Raw genomic sequence first — 24,243 nt, forward strand, 5'->3', positions numbered from 1 at the left:
TCCTTTCCACATGTTATATTTAGTTATATAAAAAAAACTCAACTTACTAAACTTAGGTCGATGGCCATTTGTTTTGATTATAAGCAATAAAGAACACCCCAATAACGAACCAGTTGTGTATTACCTACTCCTTAGCATTATATATTAGGCCGATTGAAAAATCCCCGGTCTGATGCACAGATGGCGATGCTAGTTGCTAGTATTAAATCCATATGATTTTCACTTAGTATACCAACCTCCAAAAATTTGAAAACTGCTCTCAAAAATTTGACAGCAGTATGACCATTAGTTATTAGTTTGTGAGATATTGCATTGTGAGTGTAGCTACTTTGATTATTTGAAAAGAGATGGAGAAAAAAATTCGTTGTGCTGATAAAATATTGCTTTTTGAAGGGAAAAAATACAGTTGAAGCAAAATCTTGGCTTGATGAAGAGTTTCCGGGGTCTGCACCAGGAAAATCAACCATCATTGATTGGTATGTTAAGTTTAAACGTGGTGAAATGAGCACCGAAGATGGCAATCGCAGTGAACGCCCTGTCGCCAACGAAAAAATCAAAAATGTTCACAACATAGTTTTGAATGACCGTAAAGTGAAGTTGATCGAGATAGCAGACATTTTGAAGATATTATCTGAACGTGTATATATCATATCATTCACGAATTTAATGAATTTGTACATGAGAAAGCTGTGTGCAAAGTGGGTGCCGCGCGAGCTCACAATCGATCAAAAGCAACAAAGTGTTAATGATTCTGAGCAGTGTTTGAAATTATTTAAGTGCAATTAATCTAAATTTTTGTGTCGTTGTGTGACAATGGATGAAACATGATTCCATCATTTCACTCCGGAGTCCAAATGACAGTCAGCTGAGTGGACAGCACACGATGAACCGAATCCAAAACGATGAAAAACACAACAGTCAGCTGGCAAAGTTATGGCATCAGTATTCTGGGATGCGCAAGGTATAATATCGAGTATAATATTCATTGATTACCTTCAAAGTGGACAGACCATCAACAGCGATTATTATATAGCGTTATTGGATCGATAAAATCGTTAAAAACGGCCCCATTTGAAGAAAAAAGGTGCTATTTCATCAAGACAATTCGCCGTGTCACAAATCAATGAAAACAATGGTAAAATTGCATGAATTGGCCTTCGAATTGCTTCTGCATCCACCGTGTTCTCCAGATCTGACCCCAGCGACTTTTTCCTGTTCTCAGACCACAAAAGAATACTTGCTGGAAAGGAATTTGGCGCCAATGAAGAAGTAATCGCCGAAACCGAGGCCTATTTTGAAGCGAAAGACAAATCGTACTACAAAAATGGTATCGAAAAGTTGGAAGATCGCTATAATCGCTGTATCGCCCTAGAAGGCAAGTTGAATGATAAAATCGAATTTTGACAAAAAAAAATGTGTTTTACTAATAATGTCGTCTACCGGTTGAACTGCAGATACTGTAAAGTACCATTTTCACGGTGATAGTACTATCACGATAGTATGATAGTGATATTAACTACCTATCGCACCATGTGAACAACTTGATAGTTATAGGTTCCCCAAATATATAAATAAGTTCCGTAGCTACGACTTTTTTAATGCCGTTTTAATGAGTTTATTTAGACTAATAATCGGAATGTGTAGTCTATGTAAAAAATTACTGAATACGGGTCTGGGCGGACCAATTGTTTTGGGATAGTTTTATGATAAGGCCTCAATAGACTTATTAACCCTTCATTTCATGAATTAAGAAAAATTAGGAATAAAAATATTTTGATAGGTTTGAATATTTATTTAGGCTTAGTAAACGACATTATGAACTCTTTTCTTATATGCAATGAATTATAACAAAAAAAATGTATGTTGCTAATCTGCAACACTATGAACAAAAAGAACTGAATTATAATTTTTTATTGAATATGGAAATTATAAAAACAGTTTTTGTCTTTTGTCAAACAAAGATGGACACCACACTTTTCACATTTAAAATGCGTTATTCCTTTGCAGAGGGGCATTTTACATCTCTGTCTTGCCGTATCATATTTTGTCCAGTGACCAACGTTATCCATTCGAACGTTTTTCGGGGGTGCATGTACCGCTGGTCCTTTGTGTCTTTTAGCGTTTATACCCAGTTCCACCTCACTAGTTGAAGGCCTTCCTCGTTTTTTGTCATTTGCCGATTGAAACAAACATAACGTTTCTGCAAGATGGAGACGAAATTGCCACTGGGTCATATCATCTTCGATATTTTTTTCCTTTTTGGACCGCTTGAATAAGAGCCAAGCGTTGATAGTAACGATGTCCAGTAAATGAAAAAATATTCTGAGGTACCATTTCCTTGATCTAATAGGAATTTTATAGCGGCCTATATGGCTATCAAGCATGTCAACACCACCCATGTGCTTGTTGTATTCGATGATTACGTTAGGACAAGGGATTGTAATTACTTGTTTATTTTTTCTGTCAATCTTTTGCCATATACGAGAACAGCGGTATTGAGGTATAGTAATTGTCGCAATAAAGCTGGAAATTCTCATTTCTCGGAATCACTCTTGAAAGTCGAACAACAACATTAGCACTGGCTCCTAAATCCTTCTCATTTGGTTTCACTTTTGTGAAAGTATTTGTGGATCCGTTGTATATTTCAAAATTGTAGGTGAATCCTGATGTATCACACAACATGAATAGTTTGAAACCCCATTTGTGGGGTTTCATAGGAATATACTGTTTCAAATGGTGCTTTGATTTTGTTGCGCATATTTGCTCATCGATGGAAAGCTTGTTTTCCATTGGCACTGAAGAACATCTTGTATTCAATTCTGTCAAAAGGGGTCTAATTCTGAATAAATTGTCGTAATCGGGATGTTCTCTAGGCAAGAGATTTTCGTTGTTATTGAAATGTATAACACTTTTGAGAGTCTCAAATTCATTTATTGTCATACATTTGCGAATTGTTGCATTTCCAATATCTGGTCTCCAATAACAACGTGTCCTGGGAAGCTTGATAACCGACATATATAATGCAATACCGAAAAATTTTTGAATATCACCCATCGATATGTTCGCCGGCTTATTTGGGTTCTTCTGAACACTGTACAAATTGGTTTGGTCAACAATTGTCTGGAGCAATGAATCAGTGAACAGGTACTTGAAAAAATCGTAAGGGGTCTCAAGTTCCAGAATATTATTGGGGAGACTAGAATTGCCTAAAAAGTTTAAGGCATCTTCATTCATTGCTAAATGTTTTTTTCGCCATGTTATTTTTTCTCGAATGTTCTTTTGACATATTGGAGCCTCCGGATTGTCGCATGTATTTTCGTTTGGTAGCATCTCATTTTCTATCAAATCACCAACTTCATTTCTACCGTCATTATCATCATCATTGATCGGCAAATCGGTGTTCAACTCATTATTTTCACCATCTTCAATTTCTTCTGGAAAATATTCCGGATCAGCTAAACTATCCGTATCCGAAAAGTCAAACTCATCTTCACTATCGTCCCACAAATGTGCAGCAATCTCTTCCAGTTCTGCATCAGATAGAAGTTTATTTGGTCTTTTTCTAAGACGTGAACCTTCTGCAAAGAAAATAAATAATTTTATCCACAGTTCATGATGTTGCATATTAGCAACATAGATATTATTTTGCTAAAATAACCCCCAAAGATATAACAAACAAAGAAACATTTTTATTAATTTTGAACATACCTGTATTGTCCATAGTATACTTCTTCTTCTTGGCGTGCCCTATCCGTTCCGGACGTTGGCAATCAACATGGCAAGTTTTATCTTGTTCGCTGCGTTTCTAAAAAGTTGTATGGATTTCTGGCCAAACCACTTCCTGAGATTGTGCAACCATGAATGTCTTCTTCTACCCGGTCCCCTTCTGCCTTCCACTTTTCCCTGTATTATCAACTGCAGTACTTGGTATTTGCTGTTCCTCATGACGTGTCCGAAGTATTGAAGCTTTCGTTGTTTGATGGTGAACACAACTTCCTTGTTCTTTTTCGTTCTTCTCAATACTTCTTCATTAGTGATGTGATCTATCCATGATATTCGAAGAATTCTGCGATAAGTCCATAGTATACGGTAGGTATTATTATCACTCAACTATTTTTTAAATTTTTTAACCCCTTCAACTACAAGGCCCTTCACGAGTCAACTGATTCCACAAAACACGTGGACACATAAACCCACAACACCATAAAAAACCTAACCGTAAACGACATCGGTATTGCGCACGTGCTTAATAGGAGTGCTACAAATATGCAACAGCATGAACTCAAGCTTTAACGCATATCGTCTGTAATAGCAGACGCTCTAAATATGTGTGTTGCAAATTTGCAACAGAATGAAATGAAGGGTTAAAACGACAAAGCTGTAGAATGTCGTAACTACGGTATATTTTTGAGGATTCTATCACAGATTACTAGTTAGTCTGTGATTCTATACTATCGTGATAGTGCGAGAGTGCTGTCGAACTATCAGGATTGTACCTACTATCTTGATAGTTACTATCACTGTGAAAATGAGCCTTAACAGGGAAGGGGACTATTAAAGCGTTTTTATGAAATTGATCATGAGCTAGATTTCGCAAATCCTGAGATTCAACACGTACAAACAACATAAACAGAAGATCTTTTCTACAGACCTTCGAATTTTACAGCTGCGTGATAATAATGTTAACATTATGAGGGATTCCATTCCATTGTACTGGACCCCGATGAGCCCGATGTACTCGTTTGTGGTTTTTCTGGTTGGAAAGAGAGAGGGTGGTAGCGTTGCGCACTGATAGCCAAGTTTTCTTTCGGAAATCTGTCGAATTTTGAATTATAGACATCAATGACATTATTTTGAGAAACCGTTGGATTTTGTCTCACAGTATAGTGGATTGCCTGGCAAATTGAAAAAAAAAGAAGAAATGGCAGTAGAGTTCTATGTCAAATTATAACCTTCAAATTCGATTTTTAACCTAACACTATTTGTTTTCTAGTTCAATGTTTTGATATGAGTTTTCTCGTTTCCTGAAGACTATATGTATACAGTAAAACAATAATTCTGCTCTTGAAATTATCATATAATTCTGCGGAATTAGAATATAATTATATATACATTTATAAAATGTTACTTCGTAGAAGTTGTAGACGGTTCAATTCAACATCTCTCAATAACGCTGTAGATACAGTAAGTTTGAGTTGATATTTACTGAAATATATAATTTTGATAAATGCATTTTTTAAGCTAGCTGAAATTACAACTACTAACAAATGGAAATATAAACTGGACGATAATGTTGAAAGCGACTTGCAAAATGAAAAAATAAAAACTAAACGTCATCCTGGTATAGTTCCATCCGCACCTATAAATATTCCTGAATCTTTTATAAAAGCAGCGAAAATAATTTTAGAAGGTAAAATGTGGTTTTCATATGACAACCACTGAAAAAATAAAAAATAAATTGATGTTTTCACAGATTATTCATTAGAATGTTTTCAGTTTCATGTGTATCTCATTGTTAGTTTATTGATAAACATTTTGAAGGAAGTTATAAAATTTCAAGACACCTTATGTTTTAAATTTCTTTATTTTAGAATCTGATTCTGAATGCACATTTTGCATTTATATTAATGTCCAATAATTTTTAATATTTCTGTTTCTCCACTCTTTCTGAACAGATGATTGTTACATACCAAAAAAACAACTTAGTGGAAGAAGTGAAAATTTTGTGAAATATTTAAAGGCTAAAAAACCTCCTATGGAACAAGATGAACTCCAAGCTCATATATCTAACTTGAAGACAAAAGTTATTAAAGGCTTACAGAAGTCAAAAAAAGATCTTTTGAGTGATGAACATGTAATGAAGAGTCAATTGACTAATCTAATGAAAAAAACAGTATATAATTGGTTTCCTGTGAAATATGATATTGCCCAGAGCTTATGCTATCTAGTGGGAAGATCAGCGGCAGAGTATGCAGTTTTGATAAAGATACTGTCAGAGATCAAATTAAGAAATCCTGACTGGAAACCCCTAACACTTTTTGATTTTGGATCTGGTGTTGGTACAGTAACATGGTAAAAATGTTTTCACATATCAATCTGATCGTTTCATTAAAACTATATTTTCTTCATTTCATTTATCAGTCATTGAACTTAAGATGAATCAAGGGTAGAATGTAAGATATTTTTTCATGAATATAAATCTTTTATGTCTTTGTATTTATTCTATAACTTTGGATGGTTAGATTTCATATATACGCTTAGCAAATTATTATATGTAATTGAAAATATGAGAAAATACTAACAAAGCCATCACTTAACACAAAACATTCCTTCAGAACCAAAAATAATTCCATTGAATTGTAAGAATAATAATTTATTGCCTTTATTTTATGATTGTTTTTGTAGGGCAGCTAATACGATATGGCCAAAATCCTTCACAGAATACTTCAACGTGGATTCATCAGCAAGTATGAATGATTTGGCCGAACTTTTATTAAAAGGAGGCAGGGGAGAAAAAGAAATTTCATTACGTGGTGTTTACTACAGACAATTTTTTCCAAGTAAACCAGTGAGTTCAAATTTTAAAATGTGACATATTTGATGTGATATAATGTATTTAAGGTGCCTTATGATCTTGTGGTATCAGCCTATACACTCATGGAATTACCTTCATTAAAGAGTAGGCTGGATGCAGTAAGGCAGTTATGGAGTAAGACAATGAGATATTTGGTAATTGTTGAACAAGGAAGTTATGCTGGGTTTAAAGTAAGAGTAATAAAGTTCTCAAATTTTTGCATAGTTATCCTAAATCATTTATTCTGTAGAATTAGTTGTCATATCAAAATTATTGAAGAAAAAATATTTCCTCTTTGCAAAATTTCAGTAAAAAAAGAAGAGTGTTAATATCTTTGATATTACCTAAACCAATAATTTTTTATAGTTATACATCCTGCAGAACAAAATATTTCAACTCATTGAAAAATACTAGTATGAATATGATGATGCAAGATTTGAATCTTTGGTAATTCATTACAAATACCGAATCAAATTTTTAAAATTTCATATCTATGAAATAATCAGCCCTAATAGTTTTCACTAAAAACTATTGTATTATCATCATGTCATTACACTTCTCTTCAAATATATTCCATTTTATGATATCATGTTTCAAAAAACAGAAATATCAAGATTTTTCACATGAATTCAAAGAATATTTTGTTATATTATAATGAAGAAAAGGGTTAACCTTGAAAAACAACTATTAAATAACAGGTGTTACGAGAAGAACAGCTTGTAGTTGGCCCTACTTCATGTCTCAGCTAACCATAATTCTGATTCACAAGAAACAAAAGATAGAACTTGACAGTTTGAATTTATGATGTTAGCTAAGTCATAATATGTTAGAAAGTCCATGGCCTACCACTAGCTTGGTTTTTTCTGAACACCCAATATTCCTAAATTTGAGGTTTCAGCGAAAATGAGAGATTTCTTGAATAGTTTCAAGAAAAGGAAGTCCTATAAACATGGGCTAGCAAAGGCGTTATTTTCAAGTTTCAAGATGTTGAATTTTGATTTTTCTTCAAGTTCGTCTCATAGCATCTGCACTATACAAGATATTCAACTCAAGTTTGGCATAGACGCTTGAATTGAAGTGTACATCACATTAAATGCTTATTTTGTTTGCAAATCTACAGGATGATATTATTTCTCGAACAGTGCTCACCTCTTTCCTCCAGAACCTTTTTTGGTTGACCACTTATAAGTTGAAAAACTTTAAAAAGAGACTTGGATTTGGTACTGAACTTTTTGGTTTCTTGTAGTTATCTGCCAGCGATTTCAAGAAAAAAATTTCAAACTATCCTCTTGAAATTCTCAGGAAAATCCAAATGGTCATAAAAATCTAGTCAGCAAGCTGTTATTAATAAATTAATTATTGGTTTTATCGATAATTTCTCCGATCTGTAGAAATGAATCATACCAAATTGGAGAAACTCGTATAATCAAATCCAAACAAGTAGGACAACAAGACACACTGTATTTCGAAAACAAAGCGTTTGCTGATCCATCTTTATAAGAATTTTTTCCTCAAACTTATCCAAGGAATCTCATTTTCATTTGTACCTCCAATTTAGGAACACCCTGTATTATAGAAACTGAGGTATAACGTATAAATTCATAAGAGCAGTAAATATAGTGATAAATCATAAAATACTGAAACGGCAGTTTAACGTTCATAGTTTTTTGGAGAAATTGAAAGTTCATCCATCATGTCAAATAGCAATCGGTATTTACCTCAATCTAATCTCCACATTATTAAATCAACTTGTTCAATTGATTATTGAATTTATCATTAATGCCAGTGTCAAATTCAATGTTTTTAGGTTATCAATGAGGTTCGAGATTTCATTCTCAGTCTTGGAAATAGTCATGTCTTTAGTCCAGTAAGTAAAATGAGTTTTTTCATGTTAAATCAATTTGTTGATGAATATTTTCGGTATGAATTACTAATAAATATCTTTTTATGTTCACAGTGTGCTCAAGATTATCCTTGTCCTCAATTTGCATCTAATAAAGAATTACCCTGTAATTTTGCAGTTCGCTATCATGACTTGCCTTTAAACGATATATCTCAGAATCTTCGAAAAGAAAAATTTTCATACATTGTCTTAAAAAAAGGTTTGATTCTCTTCAATATATTTATTATTAAATTCAAATTGGGAGTATTGTATTTTAGGCAAAAGGAGTGAAAACGATTCTCAATGGCCAAGGTTAATAAACCCCACACTTATAAGGCATAAACATGTAATATGCACTTTATGTACCAAGGAAGGCAAAATTGAACAATCTGTATTTACAGCTTCAAAATATGGAAAGTTAGTATTTTAATAAGTTTGTCATTGTTTAAGTATTCAATACTTAGAGTGTTGCAATTTATTTTGTATTTTAATTTTAGACTTGCCTTCAGATGTGCTAAAGCTTCAGATTGGGGAGATAGGCTACCAATGACTGTAAAGGACACCCCCGATGATGTTATTGTTGATGAAAATGTTAACTTAGATAAGGAAATAACGAATAAATAATCATAAGTTTTATAACAATGTCTTTATTAAATCTTGCAGTTATAACATTTTTATGTCATAATTGAGAATGAAATTATAAGAGGGAAACTGTATAAGGCTAATAATGTAGTGCTATGCTATCAAAGAGATTAAGTGACAATCTCCATTTATAAGTTGTAGCTCTCAGAAAAAGTATCTTAGTTATTTTATGGCAATTAAGGTTAATATAGTAAAACTAGTATTTCAGATACTTTTCATAAGGAGTCTTATCTTGAAAAAGTATTTCAGATATCGGAGAGTATCGGAAATACTACTCAAAATTATTTCATATACTTTATCTTTCCACCTTATATATTACAAAAATTCCCACATAATTTCTAAGGGAACTGAAAAAGTATCTCAGTAGTAATGCCACAATTATTGTATTTTCGAAATAAGTTTCAAATTATTTCATAACAGGACCGAGTTCCTAGGAAACACACTCGTCCAGCAATTTTGTGGTGCTTGCTTCGAGCAATTCAGTTGAGTTATGAAATAAAAGACAGTGTTATGGGATAATTTCAACTACAAGTGAAATTTCATTCGACTTTTAACAAAGTGAAAGGTACATTATCTGAAATTCGGCGAAATTATGTATGTATATATAACATTGAACTATCACATACCTACAAATCTGAAACACTAAACTTGACAAGCCAATCTGAGTTGAGTTTGCATTATCGAAAATTAGAATATGATTAGAGCTCCTAATTGGTTTATTCAACAAGAGTGTGAAATAGTCTTGTAAATAGATCATTTTTATAAATATGTCTTGTAAGGAAAGAAGAAGCAAATTAAAAAATAAATTTGAAGTAGCTTAGCGCTCAATTGAAATAAGAAATTAATTCTTGAATGTTTTACCAATGGTTTTAACAGTACACTAACATTAGATTTGTAAATTAATTTCATAAAAGGAACAAAAAGATTTTCATTGATGCATTATGCAGCAGAACAATAAAAATATATCAACTTCAGCATGATGAAGTCAGATATTACTTCAAGAATTTAAAGGAATTGGAATTATTTATCTATTAATGAATGCACTCATTTATAACTATGAAAAAACAAGAAATCCTTGTTTTGAGGGTTACTTCTTGTAGTATGTATTTCTATTGATTATTTCTTGAATGATATACAAGAAATGGATGACACCAATGGAATAATTTCAGTGATAAAAATTTTATACAATGAATATTCCTTTTTCACGGGATTTCTGAAAAATTATGTGATGTGCTTAGTTTCATGATGTGGTTGTTTATCATGCCCAATATTCCTTATATAATCATGATATTTGACAACTGCTCTCTCCTGCTCGTATGTTTCAATGGAACCAGGTCTCATAAGTCTTATATTTGTTATGGCTCTTTCTGGTGTTAATTCTAAGAAATGTACTAGATAACATGCTGCCATCACACCGGTTCTTCCTCTACCCATTCGACAATGAATTGCTATAGCCTGCAAAATTTTATTGATTATTCTTGGTTGCGATCAATTGAATTCAATAAGAATATATGATATCTTATATATAAATTATCTTTTCATTGATTGACTAATTTAGTCTAAACCTTAATCATGTATTGATAATTGTATGTAATGCTAATGTTTTAATAATATACAGAGTCATTCAAATGGTGAGGTGAAAATTGGTGATAATTTCATTGATATCATAGTACTATAAGGTCATACAGACTATAGTGAGCAATATGTATTGTATAACGCTGCTATTAAGCTGACAATTCTGAACAATTTTACGAAATTCCTTTTTAATACCCAATATGGGTAAATGTGTACTTATGTTGTACTTTTTCAAGCTATTTCATTACTTCTCATCTCGTACATAAAAGTAAGAATAAGGGAGGACAATTAAACAACTCTAGAAACGCATACTTGTTTTATCAGACGACTTACTCGATTGAAACTGTTATAAGAACTCTTGTTTTTTATTTAGAAGAAAATAGGAAAATGTTTTTTTACAAAAGATACAATATATGTATAATACAATTTGCATCCGCAGCCTACCTAAATACGTCAAGATATTCAAATATTTAAGTTGTTACAGATATCTACTAGTTTTTGAGAACTTGAAGATTGATATAAAAGTCGATCTGGGATAATTATTCTGTTGACAATAAAAATGAATAATGAAGCCACAATATATATAGTTTTATATTTGAATGCAATGTTATCATCATAATGAATTTTTTAATTAATTTAAGGTTGATATTATTCTTGTTATTGGTGAAGATAATATAACAGATATATAACTTTATGATGAACAAATTTTCAATAAGTAAAAAGTAAACATATGTGGAAGTAAGTAGAATATTATATGTAAAATATAGTTCTTTCGTCAATCCGATGTCAAAATTCATAGGTTATACAGATTGGTCCAACTTTTAGAATTTCAAGGGAAATATGAGAATACAAAACAATGCTTCGCACATTATGAATTAACTTGTTTGCATTTTCCACACTATAGTTTTATGAACCCACTATAATTGTGGGGTTCACAAAACTTTCCATCTAGAAACCATTTGTAAATTTTGTACCTAATTCAAAATTGAGCGTTTTTGATTGGTTTAAATTGAGACGAGGGAAATGGTCAGCAGTAAAACTTTTTCTGCTCCACTTGAGCAACACTTGTCTGTCGTTTCTAAGCAACACAATATTGCTACAATTAATCAAATTTTGCGATAAAAATGTTGAAAAATAAACCTATAAAGCAGTGGCGACGCTAGGGGGGCCCGGGCCCCCCTAAAATTCTGCTCCCCCCCCCTAAATTTGACATACTAAGGATAAAAGATTGGCAGAACTATAATTTCGCTTTACTTTGGTCTCCCAAAAAAAAAATTCGGCGCCCTCTGGCCACCCCTGTTTTAGAAAGCTGACGTCGCCGCTGCTATACAGCTTCGTGAATTTTATAGTCGCAAAACACTATATCTTTCTTGAGATGAAAATGAGAATTTGGATGCAGTATGACAATTTGGATTCTGATTTAATTAGGAGTTTCCGTTTCACTGCGACCTAATGATCTATTTTACCCCCATCAGAGCTATTCTCTCCATAACGTGATTAACTGCTGGCCTTCCAGTTCCAAAGTTCTAATGAACTCCAATATCTGGGATGGCTTCAAGGAAGCTTATTCCTCACCTCTACAAGTTTCGTGTCCAAAGCAGGTTTTGCGTTGGCTAGCGATGGCGAGGCATTCCGTCACCAGGTGATCCGAACTTTCTTCCTCCTCCCCACAGAATCTTCACTCGTCATTTCCTGTTAGATCTATTGTCATGAGATGTTTTCTAAGTCGACAATGCCCTGTGAGGAATCCAGAGAGGAGGTGAAGCATATTTTTTACTAACATCCAGATACTTTTTGGATCTCGTACAGTCTATAGTTTCGAAGAAACTTTTTAGATCTCGTACAGTCAAAGTTTCGAAGAAACTTTTTGGGGTGATTCAAACCAGGAAGATTCCGCCAGAGTATTTCTCTTACGATTCCTCCCTTCTCCTGAAACTCTGTCTACGCCACAGAAAGGTTCCGGGCCGATGAAAAGGGTTTCTGCCTCTTTTCTGGCAAGTGTGTTGACCAGTATGACAAATTAAAAAATCGTGAAAAATGTTATGGTGGGAAGAATATCGGAAAAAAATTTACCCAATATTATATTGACGCAATTATACGTAGACGCAAAATCTCAACCTCTGATTTAAATCTGTAAGACATGTTCAGGTACTAGATTGTTTACCTATATTCTTCTAGAATTTTCTATGATTCTAATTATGTGATGAATTTGAAATTTTGCACGCAGCTTTTTGTAAGCTTAAAATAATTGTTATTTCCTTTAAACAACCCAAATCTCAACTCCGTTGTGCCTAGAGAATATATGGTAATTTTTTTTTCGATATTCCTCTTGAATTTTCTATATTCTTGTGATTGAGCGATCGCCATAAAAATTTTCACGATGTTTTAAATTGTCATTGTCCATCCAAATGCCCATTTATTTCATCTCAATTTATCTGCAATTTTGAAAATTAGTATCTATCCAGCTTTAGAGCGCTTGTTTTCGAACTGATCGCTCTATCATTACATTATAATTTACAATATGCCTTTATTTGTAGGACTGTGAACAGGGATTAGCCTCAAACGATATTATTCTACTCAATATTATGTTGAAATCGTCATCAAATTTGATTTTGTCTCCGTCTTATTCCCTTATCGAATCGTAAAAATGACTCAAAAAATTCAAAATATTGTACTCGAAGTTTTAAAATTATTTGCATATATTAGAAAAAATGTTTGACAAGGAGATTTATGCAGTATTGGAAGTTAATACCACTTTCAAGTACCTTCTCAAGTGTAGTTAGTGGTGATTAATCACATTACTGAGAAATGGAGTTAGATGATAAGATAAGTATGCAAAATTCTATTCGAACTGACTTTCACAACGTAGAAAATCTCAAAAATGTCACCTACCTGCTTTTACAAAATTTCATGTTAACCTCCATGAATTCATCTTTTAATTTGTCATAAAATACTAGTGATATTTAGGATTTTTCATTGCTGGAAACCAACCATTTCGAATTTTCTCAACTCACCTGGTTACAACCTCGACACTTCTTACACAAATCGAGAAACTCCAAAATATTATCGATACTGGGTGCTTCAAATTCCTCAATGTCTATTCTAGACCATCCCAAGTTCCAATACTTCTTCAGTTTTCTAGGAATATTTTCCGGAGATAATGTTAAAATATGATGTATGCCCTGTTCTCCTAGAAATTGATAGTTAGCCTCGCTACTTGGGCATGCCATAGCAGCCAGTTTATTCTGATCTATCCAAGAAAAATTGTAAGGAGGGTATGATACAACTTTGTAAGCAGCTGGAACACCCCACATTTCCGCTAGAGACTTTTCGAGTGTATGTACCTAAGCCAGATCAAGTTTGCGATGAAGTTATAGTTGAAGGACGAAATTGAATTTCAGCAATTGTTGCCAAAAAGTTTGAGCATGTCCCAGAGCATATTCGATTTAGGTATATTTTATTATTAGAGCACGTAGGTATATACAATTTGATCACATAATGACGACGATTGATTCGTTCAAGGTAGATTTGAATATTATACCTACCTAGATAGATTTCGGTCATCGTCGTCAATATTTACACGGTGTAACATTGAAAAGTAAACACAGATCTTTTCGGCTAGAAAAATTAATATTCTGGTGGAAAATCGCTCGAACACGTCAATTTTCGTCTTAAAAAGGTGGACATTTTTAGATATAAAAATCGTGATCACATAATTTATCCCTCTGCGTGACAACCCAAACCCGTTAAATTTAAATAAAGATGTATCATGCGATATGGCGATATGTTATCGAAAAGATCTTTTTCCACTGAATATAAACAGTAAATTTTTGGTGGAGTAGTCTGTGACACAAAAAGATACTAACATTTGATGTTTGGGTAACTAAATTTTACATTTCATGAATTACCTATAATTAATTTTTCGTTGGGATTGTTGAGAAATGCATAAACCAATACAATGTTCAATTACGAATAATTCATTACAATTCTTGAAATGTCAAATTTAGTTATGGAAACATGGAATTTTTATCCCATTAACTCATGAGCCGTTGAGTTTTTACTATTGGTATGGCATATTGCCGAAACTGTCTTCAAAAGCTATTCAATGATGCAATGATATACTGGGTGTGCCATTTGAAATAAGGAAGAAGTACTCTGTTTCCGATATAACCGGAAGTTGTAGAGATCTGAAAATATTTTAGGGAAAAATATCATTATCTCAAACCCCAATATGCAAATTTCCAGCTGATAATTATGATTAGTTTTCCATAAACCTCTAATAGACCATCGCGGTGAATCACCCTGTATAAATATAAGATTTTCAAATTGTTATTTCTTGTTTCATTGAAGAATTACTCAGTTGAATAAGAATATAAGAAATAGAGATGTAAGGCAATTTTTCATTTACCATAATTTAATTCGAATTTGAATCACCATAAGTAAAAACAATGAGTGGCATAATTATAATATTTGGCTAGGGGCAATTATAATAACGACTGAATTATAAGATTGACACTCTGTATAGGCACTATTTTTTGCACAACTCAATAATGTAGGTACTTATTAATTGAAAAAATCTAAAGAGAAATGAATCAATTGTCAATATTACACCTCAAATTAACGAACAAATTTAGTATAGTCTCCAGAAGAAAACTGCTCGATTGATTGTGACGATTGTGTTGTCATTTCTAAAAACCAAGGTTCTGCGGAAATAGAAAACAGGAAATAGAGGTCTTTTTGTTTTAGAAATATATATGTTTCACGCAGTCATAGTAGTATGATTCAATCAATCAACACTTTGGTTCCCCGTATCTGTCTGTCAGTCTGTATGTTCTCAAATCCTTGGAACATCGCAAACTTTTCAATTAAAGAAAGATTTCAATAGAATATGATTTACTGTTTGGACCGCAAATGGTCTCATATAAATTTTAGTTTTTACAGACACAAGTCAAAGTTGAAAATTTGCAAATGTGTCATTTTTGGGTTCTCTTTACCTTGTGCTGATCGTTGGTGATCCGATTTCAAAGAAATTTGGTGGAAATTTTGGTTGGTAAGAATGTTGAGTTGTGAGTGGTTTCCAAGAAGGCCTTTTCCTGATATTCTATGCGCATTGGCATCTCACAATGCACAATATATCAATATTTTTTCAGGTGAAAATTTGACGTAGTTGTTTCAATTCCGATTTTTGGGGAGAGATTCTTCTTAAAAATAGTTTCCTACTTCAAATGAGGGTAAAAACTTCATTTTCATTCAAATAAATATGAAAATCTTATTTGTACATAATATGTATATTTAGAAATAAAATAAAATTATATATAAATATTAAATAACAATAAATTAATTAGAAATAACAAAATTAAAAATATATAAACAGTATGAACAGGTCAGACGGGGAAATTAATCGGAAGTCGATACTATGTAAGTTTTGGATCTGTCCTTGATTCCAGAAGTAACATTAATAATAAACATAAACTCAAGTTATATGAACTAATTTGGTAAAGATCATAATTGCATAAAATTATAGCTTGTTCTAGAGAGATGATTTTGGTGGAGGTGGAAAAGGAACCCATTCTTTTGTTTCTATAGGAGCCCAAACTCTTCTCCATACTGGAACCCAAGTCTGAAAAATAAAAATTTTTCGATTATGTCAATTTTTTCTTATCATTAACCACAACTTGAAACAATTATACGATCGTTTTTTTTTAATAGAAATATGTAATTATTTCATTACCAATCTCGTCTCCCAGTGCTTTACCCAATGAGCTTTCCATTGCATTTTGCTTTTCCATATTCCTTCGATATTTATTCCGTCCCGCAGGTGAATTTTGCTGCAAAAGTAAATAAGTATTTCATATTTATTATTATCCTGATCAGAAAAATTATTCAATGAGATTCTTTGAAGAATACATTTCCGATTTTTGTTTTTTGTGTTGACAGAGTTAGTTAAATTTTTTCGAAACGACCCATATGAATCTTTTGCCATGGCCGGGATAGCTTGGGAAAGTATTCCCCAAGAAGAAATAGACCATCTTATTGCATCAATACCGAGACGTGTTGGGGAGTGTATACTCGAGATGGAAAAACACATTATTAACGAATTTATTAAAAAAATTGTAAACCCTTCGTTTTTTTCTCTGAATTTCAATCATTTACTCCTTACTATAGTATCTATGTTCTACAAAAAAAATTAAAATTTAAACAGATCCTTCTGGGTGTTGCAGTTTCTTTGTTTGTTAGTATGAATTTTCATCGTTAAATTAAAAATATGAAAGTAAACATCTAACAAAAGGAATTTAATATAAAAATCAGCACATGACAATGGACAATTCGTCCCTGAAGCAAAACGATTTTTATTTTGAATGAATAAGAGTTTCAAAAATAATTTTAAATTGGAGAAAAAGTACAAATTTTTTTCTCCAAAAATATTCATTGCAAAACCCGTATAATGCCATCGATAAAAATTATAAAATCATTTTCACATAAGAAATCTATTCATCTCGATCCAGTGAAAACATGTAAACAAATTTCATAGAAATATTTGCAATAGCATCATTTTTCTGGAAAGTTTACAACCCCATATCTCAAAAGTTAGCTTTTTTATAATATATATTCATAGGAAGTTTTTTTCTTCAAATGACTCCAAGATAATAAATATTAACACATGATTAAGGAACATCCTGTATTGTGATATATATCGAAAAGAGAAAAACCGAAACTTTCAATCATGCGTTTATCATCAAGTTTTCAGGAGATGTCACTTCGTATTAGTAATTGTAAACTGAACTAATCATGTAAGATTTCTGTTAAGAAGACCTTAATCCGAATTTCATTGTTTTTTTGTTTTTTTATGATACTTGTTTTTTTTTTATATCTCTCTTTCACTAATTGAGTCAAATAATGAAGAGCCATATAGGTAACATTATATCTTAACATTATTATTTTTTCGCTTCAACTTTCTTTCATTTCTTTATCAAGAGAGATATTTCTTTTCTATTTATTTATTATTTATTTAGTTTATTCTATTTATAAACAATATTTTTTCCTCTTCTTTCTTTCATAACTCAACAAGTGTTCTCAAAAAAATAATCCCACAAAATCTTCCATATCTATTTGAATGAAAAACAAAGTTTTTCACAGATAAATTGAACGAAAAATTGCGCATTCCCAGTAATGTGAACTCTTCACACAAAATTTTCTGACTTTTAATGAAAATATTTATAAATGTATTTCGTGTTGTAGTTATGAACAATTTTTTTCGATATGACCTGAACTGAAATCACTATATTAAGTTTATATATGCAATAATAATGGTTGACTTACTCTGATTTTCGATGGAACGATCCAGCACATGCCAACAAGAACACTTGAGAGATAAAAAGGACACACCACAAAGTCTGAAAACAGAATGTTATTTTGAAATCCGCAGTGAACTATATCAATATGAAGGCGGAAATTCACATTTACCAGAAAGTTTACTACTCACAAATTTCATATTAATGATCATAACGCCGATGAGTTTGTAACGAATACCTAATCCTTAAAAGATCGTTAACGAAGAACAATTGTCTAAACTTCTTCCGCTACCTGTATTTATAAGCGATGGTATGATTTCGATTTCAATTCCGATTTGCATTTCGTCGGTAAGCCCAGACTGAATGAGTACAAAAGTGAAAAATCTAATCAGGATTTCTGCCATCACTGATAATAAAAGAAATTTCATGGGCATTGTCAAATGCACAATGTCTGAATAAATAGTGAAGTTACCGTCTCGAATATCAATGAAGCTCAATGATGTGTATGCTATTCCTAAGATGTTCAGATTTTGCAATTATCCAATAGAAAATTTCTGAGAAAATGCGAAAAGTTTTGGAGAGTTTACAATAATGTATATGGAAAATTAATCAGAAATAACTATTTATGCCATCAGTTACGAAATCCTAAGCCTCATTTTGTGTAACCTGTGAGATTTTTGTGGAACGAAAGTAGTGAGTTCCGCAAAAGCTCACAAGTAACACAAAATTTCATTTCGTAATGTTTTGCGTACCAGATTTTTTCTATTTGTTAAAAAAATAATAAAAAACAAATTGAAATTGATGAAAATTGTGAAAACGGAAATCTATATTGTCGTTGCTGCTGTTACTTCATGTTAGTTGTCAGTTTGGCATTTTGTAAATTAGTCTGAACAAGAAGGTTTTCATTACATTACTTCTCCAAAATGATTGATTGAAATGAAATTGAAATTTGGCATAGATATTCCAATTTAAAGTTTTCATTATGTATTGTGCTAATTTTGAATACAAATCTAAAGGCTTGTATTCTTTCTGGAACAGTGCCTGCTGTTTTCCTCCAGAACCTTTTTTAGTGACTACTGCTTTTTCAGAAAAATATAAAAAAAAACTCTGCTACCGATTTCCAGAAAAAATTTTCGATCATTCTTTAGTAATCATCAGGAAAATACAAATCATTATAACGATCCAGTTATAAGCTGTGATGAATAAATTATTAGTTTTGATACACTTTTACCCAATCTGTAGCGATTTAGATTAAGATTACTAAAGTTTCGATAAACTGGTATTATAATCATCACAAAAACAAAATAGGACTAGAAGGACTGTATTTCGAAAATAAAGCGTTTACGGGCACATGTTTATATAACTTTTTTTCTCAAAATTATCAAATGAATCCAATTCTGGAATAACCTGTATAGAAATTTTATTGAATAAGTAATTTGAAATATCAAATTGATTCGTACTTTTCCATAAAAATTTCTCATTTACTAGCTAGTTGCATAATAGGAAAATAATTCGGTAATAAAAAAATGTTTCAATAGTTTACATCGCTAACTTGATGTGTTGCTCCTTATGTGCTATGATGTTTCATTGCTACATCAATAAATAATCGAATAAAAGAAACATTTTCGTTGAAATTAATTTACCCCGTTATGCCCGACATAGGGGGAAAAATAGAGTACTTAGTGGGGCAATGTGGGATATCAGTTTTTAAATGAAAAAATCTAACAGATTGGAAAAATATTTCTATTGATCTTAAAAATGAACTGAAAAATATGAAACACAAAATATATTCTAATTTACAATTATACGTAACTTCATCATCTTCATCACAGGAGCTATGTGCCCAACGGGCAACGATTGCATTTTCTTCACCTAATCCACCCTTCATTAGACTGAGACCATAGGTACCCACAATACAGACATTCATCATCTTCGTCATCGTCAGAAGATACATTTTCTATTTGCCTTGAAATTGCTTCGAATTTTTTATTTTCTTTGTTTTAATTTATCGAATTTACCTTCTGAACACTTCGTATTCCTCTTTTGCAGTCAAGTTTCCTTTTGTTATTCAACTAATTCATTTTTGTGAGGCTACTCCGTAATTATCGCTGTTTCTCTGCATTTACGTTACGATGTTTGTGAGTACGATACGATATTAGGTAAGGGTATTATGGCTTTAGACCCCAACGGCAAATATTTTAAGTATTGTATCAATAATTCCTGAATATCTAGATTGCAGAGTGCTTCATTGGAGAAAGAAGCGGTTCAGAAGTTCTTTGGATGTCGTACCTCCTTTCTCATTCTCATTTCTCCTTCTTCTCATTATTATTTATTCCTGAACATCCAGGTTGCGAAGAGTTGGATCGGGAGTAGTTTGCTTTTAATTGCATCGCTGCTATTGGATTTTCTGGATTATTGGTCATTTCGGCTGAAGCAAAATCTGCATCCGTGAAGATGTTTGGTTCGAAAGGTCCTGTAGATCTAAAGGAAAATAATGCAGTTGTCATGTTGTCAGCAGCAATAAACTCCAAATAAACTGGTAGTCTGAAATTGACCAATTGATCTGAATGTGATCGCAACCATTTCCTGACTTCATTGCTGTAGATATTAGGTGCTGAGGCCGCTCAGGGGTTTCATGAAACCAACTATACGTACGATGAGTATAGGACATTGTGGGGTTCAAGTTAACGTTCCCTACTTTGCCTCTGTCGACTACCCCTCTTTGCCTCATATGGTGTAATTAAACAAACATGTTTTACCATTTTACATTTGTTTGGATAATATCTTCTTTTCAGTACGAATCTAGCTATTTAACAATTTCATCTCAATCTTCTTCTGTTGAGTTTTTAAGTGCTTGATTTTGTATTCCGTCTATTCCTGTTACTTTTCTATTTTTCAATGTTCTGATAATTTTTCTTTTTGGATCTACTTCCATTTCATTGTGTGTTATATTTCCATGTATTTCAAATGATTGGTTGAATTGGTCGTCGTTGATTCAGGATTCGGCTTAAATTGATGTTCCAGTGATTCTGAAAACATTTCTGTGTTTTCTTCATTTATAATAGCTAATTACCCTTCTTCAGTTTTGGTTTCTTCGCTTTCGTTTTCCTTCGAGTTAGTGCTGTCATCATTTTCCACAGTGATTGATCTTCCGTATCTAGATCCTCTAGCTTCTTATCCCAGTCTTTGTTTAACAATTGCCTGAGTTTGTTTTTCACTTCGTTGATCAATTTATTCAGTATAGTTTTGTCACCGGGGTACAATGTGCGTCTATACTGTTTCTTCGCCTTTTTCTTTTTCTCTAACAATATTCTCACGTTTCAAGGTAGCTGACTCTTTTTCGGTATTCTTTTGATCTTAGGGTACTGTACTTTAGATTCGGTTATTTTTTTTTCTAGATCCTCCATTGCTTCGTCTAAGTGTTCCTTGTTTTCTATCTTCACACTTATTTTTTAAAAGATTTCTTTGAATTTTACCCAATTAATTGATTTTCGGTTCGTGGGAAGTCTGTCTGTTCCAATTTATACTGTCAAGATCACTGGGCTATGATCCGATGAGAGATCGATCTTGGTTTCTATTTTATAATTCGCTGCTACATTTTTCAATAACGTTATATCCAATACATCCTTCGTAACTATGGTTTTATTGATATGAGTGTGATATTCTGGGCCTAGGACTAACATATTACATTTGTCTGCTATAGCTCTCAGTTTATTTTCATGAGGATTAGTTCTCCTGCTATGCCAGTCAGGATGCTATGCATTTAAGTCTCCCGCAGTAGTAGGTTTTTTTTTCGGAAAAATGTTTTTATATCAACTTCTTCTAACCCATTGTTTGGGGGTCGGTATACAGAGTATACTTATAACTTAGATAGATATACTTATGTATGTATGTTTAAATAAACATACACTCTCTCTTTGAGTGCGGTGCGGCTACAGAGCACTCAATTCTCTTATTTCACCCATGAATCCCAAAATGTCTTTATTGGTTATCGGTCTAGTAGGTTTGGTAGGTATATGTATCGTAAATTGTGGATCTTCTGAGGTATATGTGGATAAAGCACCATCTGTAAGTTGTAAGTATAGAATAAAAACGGAATCTGCATATTAGTGGTACAGCTTAATGACCTGCGTTACAATCATGTTCAAATTTATCAGCGAATTAAAGAATAAATCCGGTGTAAACAGGGTCGGCGCAACGTGATGAGCTCAGAAGGTTAGTAAATTTTGTAAAGAGGAGGATGCGTTTCTCCATTTGTTGTTTGTTGATTGTTTTTAGATATTTTGGTAACTCAGAATGAGAATATGCTTTCAGGTGAATGCCCTAAATAAATCACAGTATTAAAAAAAACATATATCCCCACTTGGAATATTCTATTTTCATGAAACCGGTGAACGTAAAGTGAACAAACTTATTACCTATATTCGTATATTAAGAAATGATTGTTCTCCTGGATTTGATCGCATTAGTTCAAAACTCATCAAAAGCTGTCATTTATACAGGGTGTCCCGTAAAAACCACGTCAAACCGAGGGAGAATGTAGATCAAAGGATTTTTTTTACCGTTTTCGAGATATTTTTTTTGTTTAAAATAATGAATTTTTGCCCCTTTCAATAGTTTCGCCCTTACGGTTGGTACAATTTTACATCTTTCTGGTTAATTTTTTCTGTAAAATATTGCTGAAGAATGATTTCAACGTTTACATTGAAAACATCCTTCGAAAATTTTAAAGGGGGGCTATGAGAAATATTTTTATTGGAAATTTTGGTAGTGGATTATTTTGTTCATGAAGTTTAGCCCATCGTAGTGGAAAAAAATGTACCGGGCTACTGTTGCACATTACACCAATAAATTGTCTATTTTAGAGTGATTTCAAAGAGGTATCACACAAGTCATTTGTTATTCAAAGAAAAAAGATACCGCTGTTTTTATCCAAATGGGTACGTTTCTGACAAAATCAAGTTTGTCAATTCTGTTAAGAAATCTTCGATGTTGCATTACTTAGTGAACAATGGCAATTTTTTACGTGCGAAAATATTACTCGCATAATTATTCACCTCAATGAAATTCAATTTTGCCGGCAAATTTTGGAAAACATCACGCAGATCCAGATTTTTTTAATAAGATCATTTGGAGCGACGAGTCTTCCTGTACCAAGGATGGGTATAGCTGGAATATCATAAATCCGAGGTGAGAAAAGATAGATCACAATATCGATTCAAGATCAATTTATGGACTGGAATATTTAATGGTGCAATTTTGGGCCCGATCGAACTGCCGACATCACTGAACGCAAACAATTATTTGAAATTTTTAACCAACCAGCTGCCCATTTTATTGGAAGATGTGCCACTGGCGCTGCGACGTAGTCTGTGGTTTCAACATGATGGATGCCCAGCACATTACGGACTCGAAGTTCGCACATTTGAATAGAACTTAGCCCCACCGGTGCGGTGGATTGGAAGAGAAGTTCAAATTTTGTGGCCTCCTCGTTCACCTGACCTAAATCCTATGGACTTTTATTATTGGGGCTGCCTAAAAGACAATGTATACGCAACACCCACACTTGATGAAGCCTAATTGAGGGAACGCATCCGCAATTCGGCTTCATTACGTATGGGTGTTGCGTGTACTTTGTCTTTTATGCAGCCCCAATATTAAAAGTCCAGAGGATTTAGATCTTCATGTACCCATCCTTGGTACAGGAAGACTCGTCGCTCCAAATGATCTTATTAAAAAAATCTGGATCTGCATGATGTTTTCCAAAATTTTCCGGCAAAAATGAATTTCGTTGAGGTGAATAATTATGCGAGTAATATTTTTTCACGTAAACGATTGCATTGTTCACTAAGTAATGCAACATTGAAGATATCTCAACAGAATTGACAAACTTGATTATGTCAGAAACGTACCCATTTGGATAAAAACAGCCATACCTTTTTTCTTTGAATAACAAATGACTTGTGTGACACCTCTTTGAAATCACTATAAAATAGACAATTGATTGGTGTAATGTGCAGCAGTAGCTCGATACATTTTTTTTCCACTACGATGGGCTAAACTTCATGAACAAAATAATCCACTACCAAAATTTCCAATAAAAATATGTCTCATAGCCCCGCTTTAAAATTTTCGGAGGATGTTTTTAATGTAAACGTTAAAATCATTCTTCAGCAATATTTTACAGAAAAAATTAACCAGAAAGATGTAAAATTGTACCAAACGTAAGGGCAAAACTATTGAAAGGGGCAAAAATTTATTATTTTCAAAAAAAAATA

General features: G+C 32.7%; 4 protein-coding genes across 4 annotated transcripts; 1 reads left to right on the forward strand and 3 right to left on the reverse strand.

Annotated features, from left to right (window-relative positions):
• Positions 1-2,463: 2,463 nt before the first annotated feature.
• LOC123672341 (piggyBac transposable element-derived protein 3-like) lies at positions 2,464-4,370 on the reverse strand. The gene is made up of 2 exons (XM_045606417.1): positions 4,089-4,370; positions 2,464-3,728 (listed from the first exon to the last, which is right to left on the reverse strand). The coding sequence occupies exon 2, from the start codon at positions 3,622-3,624 to the stop codon at positions 2,464-2,466; it is 1,161 nt and encodes a 386-aa protein (XP_045462373.1). The 5' UTR covers positions 3,625-3,728; positions 4,089-4,370.
• Positions 4,371-4,955: 585 nt separating this feature from the next.
• Positions 4,956-9,092, forward strand: LOC123671925 (methyltransferase-like protein 17, mitochondrial). The gene is made up of 9 exons (XM_045605821.1): positions 4,956-5,184; positions 5,242-5,410; positions 5,676-6,072; positions 6,406-6,568; positions 6,622-6,765; positions 8,382-8,441; positions 8,532-8,676; positions 8,735-8,873; positions 8,954-9,092. The coding sequence occupies exons 1-9, from the start codon at positions 5,122-5,124 to the stop codon at positions 9,078-9,080; spliced, it is 1,407 nt and encodes a 468-aa protein (XP_045461777.1). The 5' UTR covers positions 4,956-5,121; the 3' UTR covers positions 9,081-9,092.
• On the reverse strand, positions 9,084-14,052 carry LOC123671934 (dual specificity protein phosphatase 23-like). Its single transcript, XM_045605834.1, has 2 exons — positions 13,688-14,052; positions 9,084-10,553 (listed from the first exon to the last, which is right to left on the reverse strand). Exons 1-2 carry the CDS (start codon positions 13,985-13,987, stop codon positions 10,320-10,322), a joined length of 534 nt encoding a protein of 177 aa, XP_045461790.1. The 5' UTR covers positions 13,988-14,052; the 3' UTR covers positions 9,084-10,319.
• A 1,888-nt stretch (positions 14,053-15,940) lies between these two features.
• LOC123671938 lies at positions 15,941-18,280 on the reverse strand. The gene is made up of 4 exons (XM_045605839.1): positions 18,157-18,280; positions 17,994-18,067; positions 16,405-16,501; positions 15,941-16,293 (listed from the first exon to the last, which is right to left on the reverse strand). The coding sequence occupies exons 1-4, from the start codon at positions 18,175-18,177 to the stop codon at positions 16,204-16,206; spliced, it is 282 nt and encodes a 93-aa protein (XP_045461795.1). The 5' UTR covers positions 18,178-18,280; the 3' UTR covers positions 15,941-16,203.
• Between the last annotated feature and the right edge of the window lie 5,963 nt (positions 18,281-24,243).

Source organism: Harmonia axyridis, chromosome 2, assembly GCF_914767665.1.
Source record: "Harmonia axyridis chromosome 2, icHarAxyr1.1, whole genome shotgun sequence".
NCBI lineage: Eukaryota > Metazoa > Arthropoda > Insecta > Coleoptera > Coccinellidae > Harmonia > Harmonia axyridis.

What these genes read in the sequence shown, in the direction of transcription:
- LOC123671934 (XM_045605834.1), bottom strand. Translation starts at nt 13,987, where the DNA reads ATGTGGGGTGTTCCAGCTGCTTACAAAGTTGTATCATACCCTCCTTAC. An exon ending in AGTGTCGAGGTTGTAACCAG is followed by an intron (nt 10,554 to 13,687) that starts GTGAGTTGAGAA and finishes AAAATTTTGCAG; the next exon opens with GCTATAGCAATTCATTGTCG.
- LOC123671938 (XM_045605839.1), bottom strand. Translation starts at nt 18,177, where the DNA reads ATGATCATTAATATGAAATTT. An exon ending in TCGTTCCATCGAAAATCAGA is followed by an intron (nt 16,502 to 17,993) that starts GTAAGTCAACCA and finishes TTACTTTTGCAG; the next exon opens with CAAAATTCACCTGCGGGACG. An exon ending in AGCACTGGGAGACGAGATTG is followed by an intron (nt 16,294 to 16,404) that starts GTAATGAAATAA and finishes TTTATTTTTCAG; the next exon opens with ACTTGGGTTCCAGTATGGAG.
- LOC123671925 (XM_045605821.1), top strand. Translation starts at nt 5,122, where the DNA reads ATGTTACTTCGTAGAAGTTGTAGACGGTTCAATTCAACATCTCTCAAT. An exon ending in ATAGTCATGTCTTTAGTCCA is followed by an intron (nt 8,442 to 8,531) that starts GTAAGTAAAATG and finishes TTATGTTCACAG; the next exon opens with TGTGCTCAAGATTATCCTTG. An exon ending in ATACATTGTCTTAAAAAAAG is followed by an intron (nt 8,677 to 8,734) that starts GTTTGATTCTCT and finishes ATTGTATTTTAG; the next exon opens with GCAAAAGGAGTGAAAACGAT.
- LOC123672341 (XM_045606417.1), bottom strand. Translation starts at nt 3,624, where the DNA reads ATGCAACATCATGAACTGTGGATAAAATTATTTATTTTCTTTGCAGAA.